The 27,588-nt window shown below is 41.0% G+C and overlaps 1 protein-coding gene across 8 annotated transcripts in view; it reads right to left on the bottom strand.

The window, feature by feature from the left end:
* MAP4K3 (mitogen-activated protein kinase kinase kinase kinase 3) overlaps positions 1-27,588 on the bottom strand; it is a 65,973-nt gene that overhangs the window by 37,224 nt on the left and 1,161 nt on the right. For all 8 annotated transcript variants that reach the window (XM_028724964.2, XM_028724963.2, XM_077926716.1 and 5 more), the window contains exons 2-14: positions 18,666-18,723; positions 16,503-16,593; positions 13,476-13,540; positions 10,185-10,240; positions 8,990-9,037; positions 7,756-7,798; positions 7,028-7,100; positions 6,292-6,423; positions 4,961-5,023; positions 4,794-4,875; positions 4,222-4,332; positions 831-906; positions 338-396 (exon numbers count right to left, since the gene is read on the bottom strand). In XM_028724964.2, the coding sequence (XP_028580797.1) occupies positions 338-396; positions 831-906; positions 4,222-4,332; positions 4,794-4,875; positions 4,961-5,023; positions 6,292-6,423; positions 7,028-7,100; positions 7,756-7,798; positions 8,990-9,037; positions 10,185-10,240; positions 13,476-13,540; positions 16,503-16,593; positions 18,666-18,723 (957 nt within the window). The remainder of the gene's footprint in view (positions 1-337; positions 397-830; positions 907-4,221; positions 4,333-4,793; positions 4,876-4,960; positions 5,024-6,291; positions 6,424-7,027; positions 7,101-7,755; positions 7,799-8,989; positions 9,038-10,184; positions 10,241-13,475; positions 13,541-16,502; positions 16,594-18,665; positions 18,724-27,588) is intronic.

A 27,588-nucleotide genomic window follows, 5' to 3' on the forward strand; every position in this document is an offset into this window, starting at 1 on the left:
GCCAAATTCAGTGGTCCCACCTTATGAGGAAGCTGCTCAACAGCTTTTGAGAAATATGTTTAAACAGCGGCACTCAAAATAGCCTTAAAACAGGAAGGAAGACAGCCATATCTACTTGTGGGATATTTGCTTAAGAATTAGAAGACAGATCTGATTATGTTTTGAAGGATCCCAAATATTCAGGGGGAAAAACATTATGAAATCATAATTTTCAGGTCTTGCACAGATATATATACCATACGTATCCACAGGAGTCTACAAGTCTTATGCTCCGAATCACATTTTTTTTATACGGCATGATTTCATGCAGCAAAACACATACAACTGTGTTACTCACAAACTCATGATGAGGCTCTGTCTCCTTTCTTAAAGGTGGATCAAATTTTACTTGGCCAACTATCGAAGGGAAGAAATGAAATATTCAGAAGTGAGGTCAAAGCATGTAGATACATAAAATGACGGTAAAAGCCCTTGGAAAACTAGTCAGAAAGGAAGCATCACATACAGTATTGTATCTTTCTAACATGTCTCTGTGTTTTGCAGCTCTTGGCACTTGGTTTCCAATTGGTTTTTCAAATGCTTCATATCCTTGGGGATACAATGAAGCACTGAGGAAACAGAGCCACATGGAAGAATCTAGCTCAGCTATGGGCAGTACAGTTAAGGCAACCAAAAGCTATGGAAGTAAAGAAACTATATACTTCTAGCAAGACTGAAATTTTAAATCTATGATCATCTAACATAGACTGGGTGGTAATGAGCTAATACAAATCATCACCATATAGAAGACAAATTCACAATTACGTTTGAAAACTTGCGTATGTACTCACAGTTTATTTCAGAGCGTGTTTTTTCTTCTCTCACATTTCTGCTTGTCGAATGAATTCTATGAGGCACAAGAAGAGGCTAGGGAAAATATATACATAGTTTAACAAATGAAAAGACAGGTGTTCCATATGCCTCTTGTGAATATTCTTTAAAAACACCTTTACACAAAATTCTGTATATTGAAAATCACTACATATACACAGATATTTATAATGACTGAAACCTCTAGTATGAAATGAGGTGGAAGTTCAACAGAATATCCTCCTTTAGAAGCAGCAGTGTAAAAGCGTCCTGTGAGTTTAAGCAATTTTAAGGCATAACTTAAAATTCAACGGAGAAGGAGAACCTTGTGAGTTTCAGATTAAGATTCCACATTCCAAAAATAGCATTAGCTCCCAGTGGAAAACTACATTCAGATAGAAACCAAGTTTCTATCACTTTATATAAAGTCCATCATCCACAGGGACATAAATTCTTGGCAGACTGATGTCTACTCCATTGTCTCTATTTATGAGTCTAGACCCGTCACAGCTACTAATGGTATACTATTAATTTTGAAGAAAGCCTTGGGCAAGTCTTTTTTTCAATTGAGGGCTGTTTTCTTTCGTTTTTGAAAGAATCCTCCTATGTCATCAAAGTCACCTTTACTAGTAAGGTATTGCTACTGCAAACGTATTGTTTGGTGGAAACTCTTACGGCGAGGTAGGTTTTAAGTGAACTCCATGAATAGATGCAGGCAGACAAGGTGATAGTGACATTCTATTTAGTTTTGTAAGTGCATGTTCATCAGCAACCAGGATGGCTTGGCAAATGGGTCTCAGGGAGGGACCACCGAGGCCAATGGTGGTCGCTAATATGCTCTCCCTCTCTCCTTGTTACCTGTGAATCAGGGCAGCAAGCATGCTATGAATCGTAGCTGTTGTAAACAAAATCTGCCCTTATTCCCTTATGCGGGACACAAGAGCCCTTATAGAGTCCTTTGTAGGTTCTCCATTAGTAGGAGGAAATAACAGAGGCCAACCAGAGAATATTGAGAAGCAAAGCCGCTCGTAAGCCTGATCTTTTATTAAAGCTGTTGCAGCAGGGTGCTCCCTTCACACACAGGAAAGCGGAGGAGGACCCAGAACAAAGGTGTGCCTGCTCTTATATAGACATTTTAAATTCTTTGCCCTGGAGCTCAAGACCACACCTCCATACATACATCACAGAAGGGGTGTAACCCAAGACCACCCCCCACAAACATCATACCTACATCACAGGAAAGGTGATCTACAACAGAAATTTGAATGTTGTTGTTTTTCCTGTCTGCCAGGTTATCTGATAATGCCTTATCTGATTGCCTTTCATGGTAGTCTGGCCATTCCTTTGAGATGGTGCTTACCCAATTCCTGAGACAATGGGAAGGTTCCCTCACCCCCTCCCTCCTTGCAGAGAAACCATTTGGTTAGTTTGGGAGTCAAAATGGTTTCAGGATGGTCTTCTTGTGCTGCTCCAGACATGTGGTCCACATATCTATGTACGTGCTAGATTGGTACAGTTATGAACATTTATTATATATATATCTATATATATATCTATATATATATATATATCAAACACATATATATATCATATATATATATATATCAAACACTGAGATCCTGCTCTGTTCCAGTAACAAGAAGCCGAAAGCACCAGCCTGAAGATGACGAGTGAGACCTCGTCGAAACGTCGCCTAGACACCCCAACTTTTACACGGGAAGATACCCGAGGACACCAAAACCTGCATATATGTATATATATATATATATGTATATATATATATATATATATATGCTAGCTCTGCTTTACCACCAGTTTCTCTACTTAGCTCCCCCAATATGGGTGCATTGTAAACCTGTTGGGGTGCTAGTGGAGAATTACAAGTAGAAACCATTCCAGAAGTTAGGCTGTCAGCAAAACTGAAGTTATAAAACCTGAAATAAAGATTTTGCTATATAGGCGTTTAGACGAGACGCTGAACTACAGCCCCCTCTAGCAACCTAATGCATTCATCTCAGTGTTATAGGGATTAAATCCAAGTAAGCTTCAGGATGCATCCTGAAGGATAAAGCAGCCTAAGCTAGCTAAGAATGTATCCCAGCTTCACATTGTAATTAGCCACTAAAGATTTCCCTCTAATGCTGCTAAGTCAAAAAAAAAAAAAATTCCTTCCAGTAGCACCTTAAAGACCAACTAAGTTAGTTCTTGGTATGAGCTTTCGTGTGCATGCACACTTCTTCGGATACACAGATATACAATGCTGCTAAGTGGCATCCTTATCAGTCAATCAAAAACAAGCCACCAGTTCAATACAAGGCCTGGAAACTGCCTTATTGTTTCAGATAACTAGTTTGTGGAAACAGATGAGGAAGTGTCCTAAGCTCCGTAAGCAATGATGTAGTAGCAAGTAATAATTTAAGTGTGAGCATCTTCAGAAATGCTTAGGCTGCAAAGAGCTCCAGCTCCGTGAATTCATGGCAAATTAGGGGACTGGAAGATTGTTTTCCTACAGTACAGTAAAAGGGTTTTGGCTACTTTGAGTCTAAAGAGTGGACAAGGATCACAGAATCTCTGACCCTGTCAGTATTTTTTTAGACAACTAAAATGTGCATTGTCAATATATACTTATGCAAACCTTAACATGGGAGATAACCTACAGCACACACCCCATGCAATGATGGGAGATACAACAGTAACAAACTGCTTCGAGCTACAAAAAAGCCTGTAGCACACTATTCTGAGCAGTGCTAGTATCTGGTGAATGGTCTCTGGGCTCTGTGGTGTCTCAGAGACCAGCTAAGTTTGGGGACCTTAGGACGAGGGCAAGAGAAATTGTGCCCATTGTCTGGTGTTTATTGTTGAGTTCAACTAGTAAGCAGAATCAGTGCAGCATAGCAGCTAAAGAGCACGAGTCCGGTCTCTTTGGGTAAGTCACTCTCTCTCAATCCAAGATTCCTTTCTCACCAGTTTCACTCATTCATGAGACAAGTTCTAGAAATTCAGATATTCGCAACCACCCTCCTTATCCTCACATTACCTGACATGGGGAAGGTGTCTCAGATATAGCTCAGATGTTTTACAGTGGTACCTCGGGTTACATATGCTTCAGGTTACATACGCTTCAGCTTACAGACTTTGCTAACCCAGAAATAGTACCTTGGGTTAAGAACTTTGCTTCAGGATGAGAACAGAAATCGTGCTCTGGCGGCACGGCAGCAACAGGAGGCCCCATTAGCTAAAGTGGTGCTTCAGGTTAAGGACAGTTTCAGGTTAAGAATGGACCTCCGGAACGAATTAAGTACTTAACCCGAGTTACCACTGTATGACAAAACTGCAAATGCACTGACTTCTCTAAGAAAGAAGTATTCTCACCTCAGGATCATCATCATCAAAATCATGATAGGTGGAATGATCAGGATTATTCATTTTATCCAACAGTTCAATAGCAAGCGTCCGGGTCAAGGGCTGGGTAACAAAAGGATGCTAAAGAGACAAAATGAAGCAGGAGAGAAAGCAAATGGAATATGCATTAGAATTTGAAAATTTTAACATAGATAGAAGTTGGGCGAGCTCCCTAAAACCAACAGTAAAAACAATGTTTAAGTCTCCCCAAGGTTATCAAGGCAAAGTTCAGTCAAGTGTTCACTTTTCCTGCCCACTCCCACATGGGAACACGCAGACTAAAGAAAGAAGAAGCAGCTCATATGATTCTATGTATAGGGGAGGAAATCAGATAAACAAAAATAGGTGTTCCATAGGGCCTCAGCACATCAATCGTTGAACCAACCGGATACTGTATAACATAATACGCCACCCCAACCTACTGGTTCCCCCCACCAGGAATGATTTGCCTCAGCACCTCCTCATGGAAGGTTTCCTCACATAAGGACAACACTACAGACAGCATTTTAACACAGTGGAAAACAATAAAACGTAAGTTATACCTGTAATAGTTTTTCAGCTGTGGGTCTTTTCTTAGGATTCTTTGTAAGTGCCATTTTCACAAAATGGTGGAAGCTATTTGACCTTTAAAATGCAATTGCAAGCTTTAGAAGGTTATTTGGTGAATACAATAATCAATACAGTGTGGCTATATAACAAAGGTATTTACCATTTCATTTTGTCCTTTAGCTTGGGAGACTGAAAGTTGCTTTTTGTCATGAGAAAGAGTGCTCTGAAAAGCAAGAACAGTTGTTACTTGCTGTTTAAGAACTACAAAATCGATATTATTTTATATCCAGGAACAAAACTCTGAGATGCCTTCAGTAGGGGAAAAGTTTTTTGTTTGTTTGTTTAAAAAGGAAACAAAAACAAAAAACACCCCACTCTATCAATGGGCCCATAACATCCAGGTAGAATGGACAAGGCAAGAATGGCAGCTATCTGATTTACATCATAAATTAAATGTAACAGCAATCTATTTTGGGTTTTTAAAAAAATGTTGAGTGTCTTTGATGACAGGAGTAGCTACACATATTTGAGGCCTTAGTGTTTGGTTCTGTAAAGACTCTGTGCACCTGGGACACAGGGTATACACTGGCTTCTGTAGGGCTCTTGCAAACACGACTCCATTTCCCCCATCAGCTGCCTTGGCATATGATCTTCTGAGAGCCGTGCAATAGCCAAAGCTCTTCAGCTGTTACAAGCAGCACTCTTGATGGCTCTTCTTCAGGCCTCTAGCACACGGGCTACATCAGGCATAGGCAAACTCGGCCCTCCAGATGTTTTGGGACTACAACTCCCATCATCCCTAGCTAACAGGACCATTGGTCAGGGATGATGGGAATTGTAGTCCCAAAACATCTGGAGAGCCAAGTTTGCCTATGCCTGGGCTACATCTATATGTGATAGCTCAGGAAGAATTGTCAAAAGGATGCTACTAGTAATTTGCAGGACATCTACTACTGAATGGCTGAAGTGGGTTGAAGCACACTCAGAAGACAGCATGTGTGTGCAGGGGAAAGGAATGTAAACCAAAAGCTCCTGAGAGACCGGAAGTCACCACTGCTGCCCATGTCTGAAGGTTCATTTTTCTATCCCTCTATTGTCTCTAGCTAAGCAGGCTTTTACGATAACCGAATATCTATTTTGGAAAGAGACTTTAGAAATGGCAACTACATAAACCCTGTATCATAAAGCCTTAAAGTAAGAGAACTATCCCCGTCCACATTTTTCATATTTGAAACTGTTCCAGAGCGCTTTCCTAGAGACATAAGGAAGAAATAAAAGGAAAGAATCACACCTTTCCTTCTTTTCCCTTCCTCTATCAAACAGTTGCCAAAGCTGACTGTGCAGGCCATCTGTCAATGGACAGAAAAATGCAAACATGCAGGCAGGTTGTGTATTCTGTGGTTAGTATGTTCCTTTTAAGAAAACCTGAAAATCACATGTATCCCGTGGTAGTTATTTTCCTATTTTCCAGCTTTACATACATTTACCAACCTCATTGGGTGCAAGTCAAACATAGGGGGCTGAAGTTCTGCTAGTTCTATAGCAGTTATTCCAACAGCCCATAGGTCACAGAGCTGATTATAGCCACCCTTCCTTTCAACTGCAGCAACTTCAGGGGCCATCCTAAAAATCAGAGAACACTAGATTGGAATATGCAGCAAGTTCTAATCCTTAAATTTTGGAAACACAATGCAGCCCAAGCAATTTTCAATAAATTTCAGTGTTAATCTCCCTGTTGTTCATTACACTTTTAATTAAGCCACACACAGCAAATGCCCTCCTACCTTCACGCGTCCCAATGCCAGGTCAAGGTTGCTGTTTTTCCACTTTGCCTGCCAACATTTCAACCGGCTATTCTAATTGTATCATTAACATTTTACAACATTTATCTCCATGCTACAAGATCTATAAATACACACCCACACCCTCAACTGCTTTTGAGGACTCTTTCTTTTGGGTAATTGGCAACCATAACTTTGCCCAAGTACTGTGTGAAGATTGAGAAAGACATGCCTACTGCAAGTCCTTCAAAAATGAATCCACAATCCATGCTGAATCCCCTACTGCCCAAATGCTGATTGAGCGACAACCCACAAATCCTGATTCTGTCATCTCAAAACAAACGTTACACAATTCATAAAGGTTTCCCCATCCACTTCAAGATAAAATGCAGCTCAAATTATATTTTTATCCATGCAACAAGTATTACTAAAGAAAGGACAATTACCAATATGGTGTTCCAATGAAAGATTTCCTTTTAGCAATTGTAGCTGTTATTTGTGCTGCTACTCCAAAATCAGCTGTAAAAGATTTGCAGGCAATGTGATGTAATAATTAACATGCTTATTGTAACAAACAGAACAGTCAGAGTTTTATGCAGTCCACATATTTACAAACTGGTTGGAACAACTTTTGAAAGCCTTTTTAATCTTTGTTTCATATTTCCCTCTAACTATGCAATTATCCTCAAAGTGCAAGAAAGGCCACATTAAGCAATTCCTTCCCATTTCTAAGACAATTAGTCTTTTCATTTTGAATGGGCTACCTTGCAGCCTGCTCCTGCGCCCTTCTATTTCTTCCTTCTATTGTCTTCATTTAAACTGTACAATAAATACTGGTCACCATCCAAAAGAGCCTCTAAGTGTATGCAGGTGAAAAATTCACATACAAACAAAGCTTTCTAGTTTCCAGCCCCGCAAGTTCTGACAGCTGAAGAGGAAAGCCTTCTTTGAAAAAGAAAGAGATGAACAGCAGCTTATCTCTGCAATCATTCTGGTAAAAACTTCAAAGCAAAAAACTTGCCAGGCACACATACAACTTCTTTGGATTGTGACTGTACGCTTTCTGCTTTCCTAAGCAAAGCTACAAATAATGATACGATACTTCGCTGCTCAACCATCTGGATGATCGTACTACAACATATAGCAAAGTGTATATAGAAGTGAACGTACCTACCTAATTTCACATAGCCGTTATCAGTTAAAAGAATATTTGCTCCCTGGAGGGGGGAAATGGCAACAGACAGCTTTTTAGACTTCATGTTCTTTTAACTGTTTTGACACAACGAATGTGCTACTTAATATTCAGAATATAAATGCTAGGAATGGAACAAAACTATAGTGCCATTCTTGCATATATTTTTTAAAAAAGGATAGCAACTGTAGAACCATATTTGCAAACGTAAAGAGAGGGGTGGCAAGCAATACCCACCCTCAGGGTGATGATTACAGAGCTGTCCACCCTCATATCAAGAGAAATTGGAACCAATGCCATAAATAGGATATCCTAATTGGAATATATGTCATCATGAAATATGGCACAGCAACATTGCTTTATTTTATTAAGTTAAACTGGAACTAAGTAGACTTCTGCAAAGTATACACTTTGGCTCTTCTTTGCCAGTAAAATAGCATTTTGGGTACAACAAACCACAGATATCCTTTACAAGATGTTGTTCAAACAGAAATAACATATGGTGCTTCCCTAAAATCATCAGCTTGAATCCTCATTAGCCCAAGCCAACTTCAGTTCGTAAACCCCCTTCACAGGTCACCCCTGAGGTTTGACAGACCCTGTAAGAATGGCTGGTTGATTTCACCCAAGGTGATTTCAGTCGCTAATGTAAATCAGTGATTCCTCCTCCCCCTGCAACCTCCAGCATCAGTTCACAGAGACCTTCAACTCCCAGTGTTCCAAACCCAGGGAGATGAAGGATGGGGCTTTCTTCAAACTGTCAAACCTTGGTATAGATCCAGAATAGCTTGGGCACAATGGAGCTTTCTTGATCTCTTTCCTTTCTGCACTCCCCAGAGTTATTCCTAAGGTAGGAGGGCCTTCTGGAATATCATAGGACTGCAACACGCACCCCTTAAATAGGAAAGTGTCTTCTGCTTGTGCAAGGGGAACTCTATAGATTCCACTTTATGTCTTCATCAATTTAAACTGTATTTTGCATCATCCACATGCAACACAGATATAATCCCACAGGAACAGAAAAGCCATTATAACATAACTGAAACAAAACCTCTGCCAAAGCACTTCACTAGACCTTGTAAAATGACATTTCTGCCTTCTTCCTACAATGCATTTATATGATCCCAGTTTTTAAAACCGATGGGACATAAAATCATTATTTCATGGTTAACATTTTAACTAAGAACTGTATACACCACATCAAAGAATCACCTACCTTTATGTCTCTGTGCATTTTTCCTCTACTGTGAAGGTAATATAATCCCTATAGTTAAAAAACAAAAGCCATTAGAAAAAGTTGCCTGTGTAAATTCATGTTTTATTCAATACAGGGGGAAAACCAACTAGATGAAAAAAAGCTAAATGGTGTCTCTGCTATGTGTCTTGATTGTATTTTCATTCACATCACTGCAGGACCAACCTACATTTGAAAGGCTGACAGAAGGAATAAGGAAGGAAGCGGAAACAAGACGGATTCACTCTCTCCTTTCAAGGCAAAAAGTCGGCAGTGAACATCTTCAGAAAAGCATCTCAGATAACTCAAATTTAGGCAACGGCAAAAACCATGACAGAAGCCCATAGCTATACAGTGGTGCCCCGCAAGACGAATGCCTCGCAAGATGGAAAACCCGCTAGACGAAAGGGTTTTCCGTTTTTGAGTTGCTTCGCAAGACGATTTTCCCTATGGGCTTGCTTCGCAAGACGAAAACACCTTGCTAGTCTTGCGATTTCCCCCCCGCTTCCCCCCCCTTTTTCTAAGCCGCTAAGCGCCTTTTAGCAGCTTAGCCGCTAATCCTTTAATAGCCGCTAAACCGCTAATAGCGCTAATCCGCTTAGCCGCTAATAGGGTTGCTTCGCATGACGAAAAAACCGCTAGACGAAGAGAATCGCGGAACGGATTCTTTTCGTCTTGCGAGGCACCACTGTACTGAAGCCTGCAATCGTAGGTAGTACACTTATGTTCCTTCCTTCTGAGCAAATGTGTTTGGAATTTGGGTGCCGCTTGTACTGGCGGTTCGACAGCAAATACAAATAATCAGAAGTACGCAGGAATCTTTTGTGAGCTACAGAGCAGTACATCTGATGCCTAAGATTCTAACCCGTAAGATAGGTATGTCTCCCTGCAGCACCCTAAGCCAATACACACATATGTAATACATAGGCAAACGCATAAAGTGCAGCACTGACTCCTTTGTGGGGGAGGCAACTAAGAACTGGACAAGAAAAATATGTAGCAAATTTGGCTGGGAAACCATAATAAGAATAAATAATAATAATAATCAGCAGAGCAATACCTAGAATTAATGCACAATTCCGCATCTGTCGGTATTCAGCAAAAGAGGGCGACTTATATTCCCCCCCCCCCAGATTATTTCTATGCCAAAGGCTAACAATATAAGAATAATATTCACCTGTAATGTTTCTCTGCTAACATAAGCAATTTGCTGCTCCGAAAGAGGTCCAGTTACTAGAAGAAAAGAGCCCCCCCCAACAAAAAATTTGAATGTTCACCGCAATTTCACTGTTACTCTTCAACACCTCACTGCAATTTCGTTCCCTTATCGTTTCTCACATGCGTGCGCATGCACGCGCACAGTTAATATTCCTAGCCTGGGAGCAGAAGAAATACCACCACTTCACATTTTGCCAGAAAGCCAAGACAGGCTCACATATAAGGATTTTGGCTGGAATTCATAGTGATGCTCCAAAGGACCAAGGCACAATTCGGTTTGGAGGATGTCTTACCCCTTTTGCCCAGATTAGAAAAACATAACGTTTTTCACATACTGGGTCCCAAAGCGTGAAACTCCCTACCTCCATATATTGGCCTTTGTTTCTCCCTACTCACCCTTACATTGCAGCTGCAAACAAAACCCCCTTTTTGTTCTATCCTTGGCTTTCAAGAGTTGCCTTTGTTTTCCTTTTCACATCTTTCTTTTGCGACGTTTCTCCCTTTTAAAGAACTTGCTTGGTATTTTAGGATATTTTATTATTTCTGTAAATCCTTGTCTATTCTTTCTCAGGCCCCCAAGAGTGATCTGGTGGTGGTGGTGGGGTGTGTGGGGTGTGTGTGTGTGTGTGTGTGTGTGTGTGTGTGTGTGTCGGGGAGTGTATCTAAACAGTCCAAACTCTCAGGTTCTACATACTTTAGAAACTATGATCAGAGTACCATGAGCTCAGTTTCTTGGAGGGGGGAGTTGTGGAAGATTATAATCAGATGATCTAAACTGAATTCTAGATGTAGGTAACATGGAACAAGTTGTAAGAACTATTCTATCTAAGAATCTCATGGAAATACATAGAAGATTGTGCTTAAAATCCTTTGGATTTTACAACTTGCGTATCTAACAGTTGACACTGGCCTGGGTGAGAGAAACAGCTTGGAAATTAATTAAGAAGCAGAATATTTCACTCTTTTAAAAAGCAGGTTTGCAGCCAAAATCAGTAGTAACAGGAAAGCATTAGCTCCCGACATCTGTTCAGCCACACACGTAAAATAAGCTCATTTCCTAACACACAGGTGGCACCATCACAAGGACACTATCAATCACTGTGTAACAGAGAAACACAGGAATGACGAGGCCTAACGAAATAACACAATATGCCTGTAGCAGAGAAGAACTCTCTTCTTTGTCGAGCATAAAAGAGTGACACAGCTTGAGTAACAGAAAGGTCACACTATCATTCAACAGGAGGGGAAACCCTCCACTTTCCCTCCCTGTGAATTTTGTTCAACTATTGCATGTGGAGAAAATGCAGTCTAGAGAAATAAGGGGAGGAGATTAGCAAGAATAGCAAGGAAATTGCTTTGCAGCCCAGCAGAACCCCAGCCAATAACAATATGCGGCAGTGTGTCCAGGTTTCTGCTGAAATATGACCAAGCATCATCACTGGGTTAAATCCCTTCCATGCTGTGCAAATAAGACTTTTGAGTGGGGCTGCACTCTGTGACACAGGGCATAGTTTGGGGCAGCAAACTCTGCCTTCAGCATACTGAAAAGTGTACCACACTAGATGGGCCAAACAAGAGCTTGTTCCCATGGTACATGTTATAATAGTAAGTCCACACACGTGGCATATTATACTCAATAAGGAGATTTGGTTGGCATTTTCCAAACCCTGCTGTATACTTGACTAGCAGAGAAAATCAAAACATTCAACTATTCAACATTCAATCTAACAAGATTAAATGTCTCTGATAAACTTTGCAGAGCAATAAATAAAAATGCTGGGATCCTAAGCATACTTTCATGTTGCTGTTTTTACCACTAATTGACTTGTTCCCCTGTCAGAACTGTTTTCAAATTTTGTTGCAATTTATCTATTTACAAGAGGAACCTGCAACAAAATGTTGCATCATATCCTCCTTTCTGTTTGGGGTTACAGACAGCGATTCCATTCAAGCAGGGCATTCCACTTTCTCTTTTCCAACAGATACTTGGAATTAGGTGGTGACTAAACATGATCAGTCCTCAATGAGATGTTCCCTAAGGACAGTGGTACTTCGGTTTACGAACTTAATCCATTCCGGAAGTCCGTTCTTAAACCGAAACAGTTCTTAAACCGAGGTGTGCTTTTCCTAATGAGGCCTCCCACCGTCAGTGCCCTCCCAACGTTCAGATTCCATTCTTAGACCGAGGTAAAGTTCTCAAACCAAGACAATACTTCTGGTTTTGCAGAGTTCATAAACTGAATCGTTCGTAAACAGGACTGTTCTTAAACCGATGTACCACTGTATAACAATTCTCCCTATTGTTTCTCAGAGGCCCCATTGCCACTCCACTTCTGTTGGCACTTGCCAACTGAGTTTTGTTATTAGAGGGAGCCATCTGTAAGCTGCCTTGGGTTTGATATTATAACAGAAAGGCAGGAAACGAAATGTAAAAACAAACATATTAAATTCCACTGAGAGCAACAGGACTTAATTGTGCTTAGGATCAGGTTGCAAATATTTCACTATCACATATCCAGAAACCAACAAGGATTGTTACAAGATGTGCAGAATTTCAGGTCAATTTACTTGTTTCACAGTTTTTATTTAAGGAATGGTGGTGTGCAAAGAGATTCTACTATTATTAAAACATAGATGTCTGTTGAATATATTAAGGTAAAATGAAAGTTTAGAAGTGGCTTATCCATCCTCTAATCTCCTTTTACCATGAGCGTCTTACATAACTACCTTCTTACAACTGTAACCAACTATAAGCTTTCATAACTGCCAGTGCTGAAAGCAAAACAAGGTAATGTTCAGAAAAAGAATTAAGGCAGAAGGGCTCCTATACTGAGCAGTTATTAATCTGTAAATATTCATATTACAGTGGTACCTTGGTTTACAGCCATAATCCATTCCGGAGGTCTGGTTGTAAACCAAAACAGGTTGAAACCCAAGGCGCTCTTTCGCCAATGCCCCCCCCCCCCAAATTGGTTGTAATCCAAAAAATGGGACATGCCCTTCTGGGTTTGACGTGGTTGTAATCCAAAACAGTTGTAATCCAAGGTACCACTGTATAGTCAAGAGGCTTGGCCTGTTATTTTGTGGTGCCTGTAGGCTATATAGTTCATACATTGTGTAGATTTTCTTGGCTTTAAAATAAACTTTTCTAGGTCCAATCTGGAATTATTAAAGGAGTCAACAGAGCCCTCTTAATTTCCCACCTTCTATCTGCAGTTCCCAAGAAGAATTACACCTCTCTTTAACTTACCATGGTAAATGTCCTGCAATGAACCGCCTCCACAGAACTCCATGCAAATCCACAGTTTATCACGTCTAAAAATCAAATTTTATTAGTTTTGCATATTTATAAACAATAAATAAATGGTTAGCAATGGCAACTTTGCCCTCCTTTTTGGATTAGAACTAAAGGCTGCACCTTTTGGCCCTGCACAACTCTCCCTGCAGCGAACTCCAAAACTGACAAAGAGTGCTCTCCTGTTTGAATTGGGCACCACATCCATATTCAGAAGTGTTCTCTGTCACTGATACATAACTATGGGGTTTTCTTCTTGGAAGAGGTGCTGAAGGAAATTATGCAATACCATTTGGGAGTGGAATTTCAATGGCCAGTCTTTGGAGGATTGGTTGGTATTTCATTCTATTAGGATTTTTCTCAGTTTTCTACTGTCAATGCTTACACTTCTGGTTTTAAAATGATGTAACCAAACTACAGCCTTCAGAGTAAGCAGGAAAAAAATCTAAAATAAATACAGAACCACATGAGGCAGCACATAACACGCCGACATGGTTCAAAATGCTGTCGAAATGCAGAAGTTGAGACACAGTAACAATTAAATATGCCGCACAATGTAAAAAAAGATGCAGGACACATCTAAATAATTATGCTGCATCTCAGCTTCCTGGCTAATTTACTATATTTGCCACAAATGTAACAGCACACATTCTTTCATTCTGATAAATGTGCAAACTAGCCACACAAGATTTGCCTTGCTATTTTAGGAAACTGCGGTTCCTTCCAGATCATGAAGAGTCTTAACAAGGGAAGTCTCTGGGCCTTTTCTACCTCACTGTTAAGCAGGGAAGTTCATATTAGTAGGTTTTAAGTGAAACACGGAATTTGATGCCTAACATTACACAAAGAGATAAAGATATAAAGAGATAGCTCACTTGGTAGAACATGAGACACTAGATCTCAGGGTTGTGGGTTTGAACCCCACCTTGAGCAAAATATCTCTGCATTGCAGGGGGTGGACTAGATGATCCTCGTGGTCCCTTCCAAACTGTACAATTATATGAGTCTATGAATTGCATGGTTTTCATGAATAAGGAATTTAGGATGTCGGAATTCAACGGAATTCATGCCTCAATGAGCCTTCACTAAAAAGCTAGCCTGATTAAACTCAATGAGTCTTAAGAAAACGAGTATGAAACAGCTTTAAATAAACTGCTGAAGGCAAAAAATATCTTCAGCTAAGGTTCAACAGCACATATAAAAAATGTGGTTAAATTCAATCATAAACGGTCCCGGAAACATTCAAAGCAGCATATTTAGGCTTGATGTGCTCTGAGTAGTTCCAATGAGAGTTTAGAAGGAAGTACTCAGGGAACATCTTTATAAACATCTTGGATGAAGGAATTGAGAAGATGCTTAGCCAATCTGCAGATGACACCAAACTGGCAGGGGTAGCTATTGATGCAGAAGGCAGAATCAGGATTCAATATGACCGTAACAGATTGGAGAACTGGGCCACAGCTAACAGAATGGATTTCAACAGGGACAAATGTAGGGTTCTACACTTAGGCAGAAAGAACCAGCTGCACAAATTTAAGATGGGGGACACCTGGATTGCCAGTAGTACATGTGAAAATGATCTAGGAGTCTTAGTAGACCATCAGCTGAACAAGAGTTCAACAGTGTGATGCAGCAGCAAAAAAAGAGTGAATGCTCTTCTACGCTGCATTGACAGAAGTATAGTATCCAGTTCAATGGAAGTAACAGCACCACTCTATTCTGCTTTGGTCAGGCCACATCTGGAATATTGTGGGGCTGTCTCAATACATTGTTGGCCCAACACATGTGGCTGGACTTTGAATGGGTAATCTGGTCTTTGAGATATTAGGAGCTACCCAATTAACTAGGCTGTAATTTGCTGTAACAGATTTTAATATTGTATTTTTAAATTATTGTAACTCGTCTGGGGACCTTATATGGTGAAGGGTGGATAAGAAATCTAATAAAAATACAAAGACTTCCATAGGATGACTCCACCTGTTCACAGAAGGACACCATTTAATACAACCCTTTAGCAGAACCTCAGCCTTAATACGTCAAAGCAACACTGTCAACTGCATATCTATAGGCCAATGGTCACAATAAAGAATCTAAACAATGAAGTGATTCATAACAAGACATTTCTAAACTGTAATAAAACAGGCATAACTGTGACAGTTAATTCGGACGATCAACTCTGCCCCACCCCTGACAAGTCTCTTGTACCTACAACTAGAGACATTTGGAAATTTGGCAAGAGAGGTTCCCCCACCCCCACCCCCACCCCATCACAACAATGATAACTGAATACCAAGTAGAGCTTCACTTGATACATTTCTGCTTGCCTGGTCAAGAAGCCATGCCTAAGGAAAAGCTGACAACCTGATTAACAAGAGAAACAGCTGGAGAGGAATGTCTTGGTCGTTAACGCAATACAGAGAAAGTGCTCGCCAATACAGGAAAAGTACTCTGCAGAAGTATAATAAGGATTTGTTCAACTGAGGGATGATAGCATTAATTGATTAGCCAGCCGTGACTGATTAATTCTTTGATTATAGATTAAAAGGATCAACTGTACTCTCAAAGCAAAAGACTCCATCTGGCTCCTCCACTCTGACTAGGTTCCATCTTCATCCTTCTTCGTGCTGGAGGAGAAGGACGCATGAACCCCGGGGAAATGGTGTAGAGCAATGAAGCAAGACCTTGTGTCGTGATGGGGAGAAGAGAGCCTACATAATCGTTTTCCAGAAAAAGGATTATTGTGCCCTCTGTATACTCTAGGGCAGGAACCACCAAGGAGTTTGAAGTGATTTGCTATGGATATGAGAAAACAGACAAAACAAACTCCCTAGGGAGTGCAGCATGCCACAGATAATTAAAACTTGGTACTGGCAAATCCCCTCCCTATGCCCCCACCATCCAAATTCAGGGTCATAATAGGTCTTTTATTTTTGCAAGCAGCGAAGAATTCTTAGAAGAATAAAATACACCATAAAAATATACCTGAGATAGCTGCCAAAATAAGCAACAATGTTTGCATGCTTACAGTCTTTCATCATAATGATTTCCTGCTGCACAACAGCAAAATCTTCGCCTACAAAAGAGAGCGCATTTTTTTAGTAACTCAGTAAGGGATGATAACAATAAATACTGGTTTACCTTAAAAGGCTGTGGTAAGGCTGACCTAGACAATGCATGTGTAATAACCTTCCATTCTTAAAATACACTATATAAAGAGCATTATTCTCTCCCCTCCCTGTTATCAATAACCCACTTATTCAGATTTTCTGAAAAAACGCTGAAACAATCCTAATAATTGCTTTCAATTGTGTTCTTGTGTTGGAGTAGTTAAGAGTGTCAGACTACGACATGGGAAACCAGGGTTCAAATCCCATCAGCCATGAAGCTCACAGGATGACCTTTGGTCAGTCACTTTCTCATGGCCTAACCTAATTTGCAGTGTTGCTGCAATCCAAAGGGTTTGTTTAAATGCCCTGCCCTATGCTGAATTCTCTTCTTACTGCCCTTAATATTTAAGGCAGATTTGCATGACATGCTGACATCACAGCACAGGAAGATCTCTCTGCCCCAGAGCAGTAGATGCTGCTGCTGGAGAAACACCAGAGATAATCTGCCTACAGTTTACGTGGAGAGAGAGAAATGCTCATGGGGTTTCTGTTTCGGCAGTAGATCTACGCTGAATACCAGGTCTAGTTCCTTCTTCAGGCCTGCTATACATGCCACAGTTTCCTGAATGGATATTGTTTATATGCAGGAAAAATTGCATGCACACCACCAAGCATGACTAGGGCAAGTGTCTTATTAGCAAGTCAGGCTAATTTGCATGTGCACAGCTACAGGGCACAGCTCATTTTGCTTTCAAGCGCCAGCTTTTCAAAGGGTATGGAGTTTCTGGCAAGGATAAATGTGTGTGGGCATATTGGGAATGACAAAAGAACAGAGCCCAGTGAATAGCAGCTGTTCTGATCACCAAAGTGTCACATTTGTGATTGTTAGAAGCCTTGCGGAAATCCACTCACAGTTCTCATGTTTTAACCAGGCACCGTTCACACGTTTCTCAAACTTTTCTCCAAGCCATTAAACACTAGGAATATCTGGGTTTTTAAATCAAAAAGTGATATTCTACAGGAATATACACTGCTTTGATTCTAGGAGGTGCAGATACACACAGGAATACTCACTGCTAGTTATGTTCGCAAAGTCTGCAACCTCCTTGTATGTTTGACTTGGCACAGACTTCTCTATAGAGGGAAGTTTATCCCTTTACTCTTTCCTTTGCACCCGGCTGTGTTGGTTTCTAGGTGTTCTATAACTTACAAAGGTCCTTGAAATACGGCCAAAGTGTTACCTACAGCCACTTCCCTGCTTAGATCATCTTCTTTAAATAAGAACACAGAATTTCAGGGTGGTGTGACTGTACAGTAAGCCTTATCAGCATACAAGGCAGAAAAATGCTAGTGAGTGTTGCTCTTTTTTTTGGCATTTTTGTCAGCAGACAGCAGAAAGCTGTTATATTGCTTTGGTTTTTCCAGTATTTCTCCCACCAATACTTGGAATAAATAATTCTATACGATCTGAGGTTAAGATAGGAAAGGTCAGGAACTGATAAACAGTAACATATTTTATTCACTTATATTTGTGGAGGGCGGGAATTCGTTCATTTTTTTTCTGCCAGCCTTTCAACTCTTTACTCATTGAGACCAAAGGGTCTCAATGAAGGCCTTAGGAACTGTGGCATCAACCTAACACATTTCACATTTCACAGCAGGGCCTTAGGAACTGTGGCACCAACCTAAAACATTTTGGTGTGGCTGCAGACTCCCCAACCATCCGGGGCAGGTTTGGGGGGCACACAGGAGAAGTGAGTAAAGGCAAATCCTGACTGTGTAAGTGGCAGTCCCTTGTACAAGTGGGTTGCCCCAATTGGATATTACCTTAACCAAAGACTGTTAAAAAGCGCTCTGATAAGATTACAGTTATTCTTTGGGGAAATTAGTTGCTAACAATAGTTATTCAGGTGCCATGGTTCAGTCAGACACCTTTTTTAAAAACAACACACACCAAAAAGAAGAAGAAGATGGGGGACACACAAAAAGGATAAATGGAAATAGAACTACAAGGTAGAGAAAAAAATGAAAAGCTTACCTGGTTCTAATTTTATTACTTTAATCGCTGCCAGTTCACTTGTGTTAACATTCCGAGCCTATTAAAAAATACAACCAAAGGATATTAGAACTAAGAAAACAAGCAGTACTACTAAAGTGCTTAAAATGCTGGAATCTGGACACTCAACTTTTAACCGAGACACCTTCAAAGTTCTGGTGGGTGGAAGGGCAAATTTAAAATCATAGTTGAACAGTCAAGAGGGAATCTTCACTCCCATATATATGACATTTTGTTATTAAAAGCATGCAATAAGCTATCTAGAGACCGTCAAGGGTGGGGGAAAAGACTGTCTATAAATATCAATGTGCCTTAATTATTCATACCACACTAGCAGTCCAATTTGCATTATGAAACAACCTAATGCTACTCAAGTTTGTGATAAAGTCACCCGGTTGTATCCAGTGGAGGCTTTGCGCTAGCAATAAAGCACTACTGCTCATACCAGGAAGGGCATCTCCCATCCAGCTCCTCGTACCAATTGAACAGCTAGTTGCTCTTGAGGGTTTGGGACACTCCAGAACAGAACTGGATATTATACAGAAGGCTGCAGGAGGTGAGTCGGCAGGAGGGGATGGAAATTCTATTATTCTATGACAAGTCTGCAATTCTAAACATACAAGCAACCTGTTTACATGGGGGTTACATTCAGAGGCACAGTGCGCGTCAGTGAAATCGTGTATATTTGAAACACCATTGTAAAAGCCTACAAACACTCTGTCCGTCTGTCCCCCGTCCTGTTTCAACCCCTTTGTGATATTATAGGTCACTTCACGGTTCAGCGTGTGTAAAGGTAAAGGTAAAGGGACCCCTGACCATTAGGTCCAGTCGTGGCCAACTCTGGGGTTGTGGCGCTCATCTCGCTTTATTGGCCGAGGGAGCTGGCGTACAGCTCCTGGGTCATGTGGCCAGCGTGACTAAGCCGCTTCTGGCAAACAAGAGCAACGCACAGAAACGCCGTTTACCTTCCCACCGGAGTGGTACCTATTTATCTACTTGCAACTTGTACTTTGACATACTTTCGAACTGCTAGGTTGGCAGGAGCAGGGACCGAGCAACGGGAGCTCACCCCGTTGTGGGGATTCGAACCGCCGACCTTCTGTTCTGCAAGTTCTAGGCTCTGTGGTTTAACCCACAGCGCCACCCGCGTCCCTTCAGCGTGTGTAGCCACGTGCATATTGAATGTGCGTAAATGGGCAGTTGCCTGTACTTACTGAGAATAAATCAATTTGATGTCATTGGGCCTTACTACTGAGTAAACATGCTTAGGAATTTGCTCTGGGTTAGGAGACTCTAGAGCAGATTCTGGGGCATCAGGGGAGAACAGATCGGAGGTGTCCCATCACGCAAGTGGGTGGGCATTATTAGATGTTGCCAATCATTATTTTCCCACATACCCTTATCAGTCATGTTGCACTTTCATTACGGTGTATTACTGAAGGGGGAATGAGAAGGGACCCAGATGGACGTTAGGGTCCTGCTTCTACCAAAATACAGTAGCCTTGTAAATTCTGCCCGTAAATTCTTCTTATGAATTGCCATATATTTTATTAGCAGTACAGTGGTGCCCCGCAAGACGAATGCCTCGCAAGACGAAAAACCCGCTAGACGAAAGGGTTTTCCGTTTTTGAGTTGCTTCGCAAGACGAATTTCCCTATGGGCTTGCTTTGCAAGACGAAAACGTCTTGCGAGTCTTGCGATTTTTTTCCGCTCCCCCCCCCCTTTTTCTAAGCTGCTAAGCCGCTAATAGCCTTTTAGCCGCTAAGCCGCTAAGCCTTTAATAGCCGCTAAGCCGCTAATAGCGCTAATCCGCTAAGCCGCTAATAGGGTTGCTTCGCAAGACGAAAAAACCGCTAGACGAAGAGACTCGCGGAACAGATTATTTTCGTCTTGCGAGGCACCACTGTAATTCCAGGAAACTATTTGATGAGTTGTCATGTTTTTAGAGTGACTTTTGTTTTGGTGAACTGAAAGTAGTAAGTCTCTTCTTCCTTTAAGAGATGGAGATGGGATGTTGCAGAGTTTCACTGTAAACTGGACTAGCGAACAAAGAGAAAGAGTAAAGGCAGCGGATGAGTCAAACTCATTGCTTCACTTGCTTTAACAATCACTGCTGCTACCTTAGAAGGCCATCAACTGTCAGCAGCAGATTTAGAGGCCAAAGCCAGCCCTCATGGATCATATTTGCTCTAGCACTGAAAGTCCTTCAACTGCCAGAAGCTAAAGGAAAGTCCAAATCCAGCTCTACAGGTTTCTATCAAGAATAATTTTCCACTGAAGCCTTAGAATTCTGCATTGTAATTGTTTTGTGTAACTGCAATCTTGTTAGATGCCTTAAGCATGCCAATGGACAGTGAAGTTTTAATAAAATATCAAGCAGCAATCCCCCGCTCTACCATAAACCAAGGTACTGCATACAATCTTTGCATAGTGATTCATTCTGTAGGTAGTGGGTGGTTGTCTTTGCCATATTTTCTAACCAATTACCATAGCTGGTCCCAACAGACTAAGCCAATAAGTAGTCATCACTTTATATTAAGTGCCAACAAGTGAAAAGCTGAATAACCAATAATCTCTACACTGGTTGTTGTTGTTGTTTAGTCGTGTCCGACTCTTCGTGACCCCATGAACCAGAGCATGCCAGGCACTCCTGTCTTCCACTGCCTCCCGCAATTTGGTCGAAATCTTTACACTATGGTCTCTTTAAAATCTGTTAGGTCCATTAATGAATATGATCACATAATGCCACAATGCTCAAATAGGCTAATGAAGAAAATCCAAGGCTGGATCAAGACACATTGAAGAAGCATTTCAATTTAAAGCGTTGTAAATTTAAACAGGGAAAACAGGTAGAGAAAAACAGGACTCCACGTTGCCATCTGTTGGCACAATGTCATATTGCACATACAATGCATATAGTAAACCGCTTTTTCTTTAATAGTCTAGCTGAGTCCCAAGGTTCAGCAGTACAAAACCAACATCCCTAAGGCAGTGTATAAATTTTATGAAATAAATAAACAGAAACTAACAAACAATATGGTCTACCAAAACACTAATTCCTGTTCTCTTATGTGAGGAGTAAAATGTTTTGGATACTACTGTTAAAAAAAATATGTAGGACCCCTCAGAATCCATCCCTAGAATACTTCTGTCCATGAGATAAAGAATGGCAAGTTCCAGTTAAGAAAGTAAAGAAGAAATATGAATATCTAGGAATTTTCTCCATTACTAAGATACTTGCACTTATTTCACAGTGCGGATTCATATGAAAAACCATTATGGAAAGGATCCAACATACACAGGGATGATGAGCCAACGTAAGTGTTACTAATCTCAAAAATCACGTCTGCCAAATTGTACTGACATTTCTTATGTTCCAGCACCAAATGCATCTATATTCTGAGATGACTGCCACAAATCAGCTTGCAGTAGGGGAAAACACCTGTGTTTGATCTTGTAATCTGAACTAACACTGTGTGTTTTAATACACTATTTGCAGCCTTTTAGAAGGATAGTAAAAATGAGGATTCTGGGCTCCCATTGCAACTGAACCCACAATGTGTCCATCAATGGGAAGTTGATTTCAAAAGTCTTGTCTCAGAGAGAGAACCCCTTCAAAAGACATAGGATCTATGTCAGATGTAATAATATTTTGTTTTTTCAATTCTATGCCTGCAGTGTATTTGAATGTCAGGCATGTTTTGATGTTCTGAACAGTTTTTATATAAAAGCTGAATTTTATATTGTTTTCATTTTCTATGATTAAGTTACACATAAATGTGTTTATCATTAATTTACACCAAATTCCAAGATTAAACTCCTTTAAGGGCCATTTCATAAATTAATTTTATCCCAATCAAGGCATCAAATGCAACTTGCAATGTAAAAAAACTCTCTCTCCCTCTCTCTCTCTGTGTGTATCTGTATCTATATCTAAATCTATATCTACAGATTCCAAGCCAATAAAAATCTTTTTTTAAAATAGAGCTGAATTAAAATTATTCAAAATATACCAAAACAGTGGCACAAAAAGCAAAGGTTCTGAAACAGCTGCCTTAGACTGAACAGTTCTGCAGCTGGAGTTTTCACCATCCCCTATGTTTCCACCGACCTAACTCTTGCTGATGGGAATACAGCAGGGTCTCTGAAGCAGATCTTAAAACTCTGGGCAAACTCATATTGGGTCAAGCTGCTCTTCAGGAATCCCAGCCCCAAACTGTTTAGGACAGTGGTGTCCAAACTTTTTTCAAAGAGGGCCAGATTTGATGACCTTTTTTTAGGATTGAAGTTGAAACAAAATAAATAGGATTGAAGTTGAAATAAACTGCCACAGGGGCTGGATTAGGCCCCCAAAACAGACTTTGGACATGCTCGGTTTAGGACTTTATAGCAAGAATGAGGAACTTGTGGCCCTCCAGAGGTTCTTGGACTCCAACTGCCAATAGGCCCAGTCAGCGTGGCTAGGGATGATGGGAGTTGTAGTCCATCAGCACCTGGAAGGTCACAGGTTCCCTACTCCTGCTTTATATAAAAGAATCAATATCTTAAATTGTGCCCAGCAACAAACTGGAAGTCAATAGACAACCTGCATAATAGGAGCAGGGAATCCTTTTCAGCCACATTCCCTCCTGGGCAACCTTCTGAGGGCAGCCTGCCCGTGGTGGGCAGGATCAGAGGCAGAAGTAGGCAAATCAACTAATGTAAATTTTGCCGTAGTACAGACTGCTAGTTTGTACACCCACTCATACACTCCTCTGCATCCTTCATCCAAATTAGCAAGAGACATTATCAGAGTTCAGTGATACATTCCAGCCAGGCAAAAATGCCTCAGTTATAAAACATGGCTGGTGAGAGGGATGGCTTGGGAATAGCTCCAAGGGCCAGACAGAATGAGCTGAGGATCATATTTGGTCCACAGGCCTGATATTCCCCACTCATAGTCTACACCAACTAGAAGTTGCTCTCCAGAGTTTCAGGTGTGAGTCTCTCCCAGTCTTACCTGAAGATGTTGGGGAATGAACCTGGAACCTTTTGCATGCCAAGTAGATACTCTACTACTGATCTACAGCCCTTCCCCAACCTAATCTTCCAGGAGCAGTTCTGGGTTCAGAAGCACTCCCAAACTGCAAACTTAATCCTTCAGAGAGAGGGCAACTCTATGCAAAGCAGACTGTATTCCCCAACCAGGTTTAGCTTGTGTACAGACCAACAGTACTTCCATCTTATCTAGACTGAATCTCTTCTTGTTAGCCCACATCCAATCCATTGCTGGGTCCAGTTTCAACTCTTTGGCATCAGTTGAAAAAGAGAGAGAGAGCTGAGTATCATGAGAAGACCCAACCCCAGACTCCATATGACCTCCCCTAATGGCCTCACATACAGTAAATATCAAAAAACAAAGAGAACAAACCACAGCCCGGAGGAACCCCATAGACAAATGCTGAATAGGCTGAGCAGGAGTTTCCCAGCACCACCTTCTGAGAGGGATCAAACACTTAGGTTTGAACTGCTGTAAAACAGAGCTGCTAAATCTCATATCAGTCCAAAGCTCTGGGAAGATACCATGATTGATTGACTCAACCAGCAGAATCACCAGGGACACACTCCTCTTGTCTAGCTCCTGGTGTTTGCTACCCAAAAAGACAGTTTCTGAACTCAGGTTGGAAAGGATCCAAATAACAAACTTCAACCAAGTAAGCCTGTAATTGAGTTTCTATCGCTTTGGCTAGGCCCTTCCTCCAGAAAGCAATTCTGGAGAATGAATAACTATGGAGGATGATGAGATCCAGTTATGTTTTTCTTTAGTCTGTGGTCAGGACAACTACCTTAAAAGAAACCGGGGTACACCGTCTCCAAAGCAGCATACAACCTCCACCACCTAACTGGGCAGGCAGGCCTTGTTGGCAGCTTTAACTAACTAGGATGGGCAAGAATGTAACAAACAAGTGGTTGGTCTCATTCTGCAAAGCAACTTGTTCGCCTCTAGACTCAACACAACGCAATTCACCCATCAAAATTGAATAACTGACTGTCTCAGTTACCACCCAAGATCAAGCTCTCAACATCAAGTCGAAGTTGAGTGGATGTGATCAGCAAAATATTTTGCAAATTCATCACACGTGTCATACTGATGCATTTGCCAGGGAGCTGCAGCTGCATTTTGGGTGTACACAACAAACCTGAGTTTGCATCTGCATCATGCGGGAAATGGCCCAAATAAGCAAAGATTTTCACAGATTCGAAACAAAAATATTTGCAAAAATCAGATGCATAAATTATCACTACCTATCAAGATGTTTTTGTTTTTTAAAAAAGAAAATGACAGAAACTATGCTTGTGTGTGTAGGCATACATGTGTATGTGGGCACAACAACTCTTTCCTTTGAACTTAAGACCCCATCTCAGCACAGGATGCATCCTGGCAACATTTGAAAAATGCATTCTCTGCCTTCCTGTGCTGCCAGCAGCTTTAAAGAAATCTGTGACTCCCACACTGGAGTCTATTGGAAGTATTTCCTGCTGGTTGCCAGAATTACATTTCTGTTTGCCACTGACAACCTGAGATGTGAACCCCTGCCAATAGCAAATGTTCTATTAACTACAGAATGTTTTGATTAAGGAAAGTTTATAAAGTGGCTCTTTAACTACTCCAAATTGCACAACCTTGTTTGACATCCTCATGGCATGTATATGGAAATCAAAGTTAAAAGGCATCTGAATATTATTAACCTAAACATGCACTTCCTGGTTTTCTTGCACTAACATAATATGCCAACATTCTTTGTAAGACATATGTTGTTATATTGTAACCAAGCAGTTTGTGGCTTTTCAGCATTTAAGTATTTTCTGTATCAGCATATGTGTATGTATATATTTGTGCAATATTATTTCCATTTTAACAGAATATGCAAATACTGTACTTGATTATTCACAAGTGCTTAACTTAATAGTTACAGAAATCAAAGTGTCAACTAAACAAGATCTTGGTGTCAACTAAACAAGGAGGACTTTGGAATTCAGGCTAGCAATAGCTCAGATTTTTAATTTTTAAAATTATTTTCATATACATAATGTAATTTATGTCCAGGGGGATGCAAGGTGTAGCTTCCATCATACGTTTCTTCCATTTGTATGACTGGCATAGTTAGAAATAGTTCTGCTACTCTGAAGTTCTGATCACATAAGTTTCCTCAATGTTTAATTTAAATTGACCAGCTCCCTCCATCTGTTATTTACGTACTTTTTACTGTCCCCTAAGTGCTTTACATTATGTTCTTAGTTCAGCCTCAAACCCACACCACTGCATTAACTGCAACCCTGAAAGGTAGCAGTAGCATCCTCATAGTTAACAAACCTCCCAGGGCACACAAAGAAGGTATAACTGCAATGTGAGTTGAACCTACGTCCTATCAAATCTTAGTCCAGCAATCTATCTGCTGATTCCCCTTGCCTGTGGCAACTGGAGGCCCATGTGACCGCTAATCTGACCTACTACCTTCAGATTGATTGGTCTTTTCTTAGAACTGTCTCTTATAAAAAAGACATTAAAATATTCAAGTTATTATTTTAAATATTAAGTGCAACAAGACATTGAGAGTAACAGCCCAATTGTGTGACATTTCCTCACAAGTACATTCCACAGTGCTCTGTGGAGCTTATTTCCAGGCAAATGTGCGAAGAACTGCATCCTAAAAACTGATGGAGGAATTCAACATTCCATCAGCACAAGTATTTCTGCTTGCTCCAATGAATGATCTTTCCCCACCTCCCCTATTTGCTGTTCTTGGAGGGATGGTCCTCCTGACACACCCCTGAGCCAATGGGGGAACGTTTGAGAGGCACCATGGGAGAGGACGTGTTAGTGAAATTCAACCCTTAATTTCTAGATGCAGTCTCCACAACCAGATTTTTGGTAGAGACCTGCCTCCATTCATCTGGCCCACCTCTAGACTATGTAGCCTGGTACATTCACTCCTCAGGGCATTCCAAATTCAAAATAACATTCATGGGCTTTTTCAAAGCTCTCCTGAGTGATCTAAACCCACTTCTCCTCATGCCACACTCCAAGCAGGGACTATAGTGGCGGTTTGTTTCGTTTTACTAAGAATTCGAAATGATCCTGTCTCTCTTTATCACACACCTTCCCTTATTTTTCATTATTGGAGAAGCAAGAAAACTGAAAGACAGGCAACACTGGATTGTAAAACAAGTTGTTCTCAGTAAATCATGCATTCTAGCAGAGTATCACTACAACTTGGATTAAAAGGCATGTTAGAACATTGCTATGAACAAGCCCTAGGGACTCTGTCAAAGTGAGGTGTTGATGAAAGGCAGGGCAAGCGGTTTGTTTTACATGGAGTTAAGCATGACTCTGTGATATTCCTTCTTTCTCAGAACATGGCTGTGTCTGAAGCTGTGCCTTGTTCACCAGGAATGCTGAAGAGCACCTTCTGCTTGGGACCAGGCCTCTCCAAAACATGAGCCTGGCAGGAATCTGGACTAAAGCTCCCACTATCAAGAGTCCATCACCTCCTAAATGCAAGCGTCAACAGCCTAGACTTCATTCCTGGGAGTGAGAGAGCTGGCTCTCAGGAAACTCTGCTTCTTGATAACAAACTGACAGCTCTTAGCAAGAAAGAAAACACTTTAAGACCAAAAGGAAATGGGACTCCTGTCTCTTAGCCTCAGGGGCAGCTGGAAGACTTGGGGGACAAGCCCCTAAAGTCAGGGTTGTGGGCCTGAAGTCAAAAAAAGAAACATGCCAAGTAGTTGAGAGAACAAGATGAGATCAATAGATCAAAAGATCACAGGTCTTAGGAGGGATTTCTTGGCCAGAGGCCCTGAGGATTGAACTGGCTGGGGTGGGTCATTCAAAGCCAGGTTTGTACTGACACACCTGGCTGGT

The sequence above is a fragment of the Podarcis muralis genome, chromosome 3 (genome assembly GCF_964188315.1).
Source record: "Podarcis muralis chromosome 3, rPodMur119.hap1.1, whole genome shotgun sequence".
Classification (NCBI taxonomy): Eukaryota; Metazoa; Chordata; class Lepidosauria; order Squamata; family Lacertidae; genus Podarcis; species Podarcis muralis.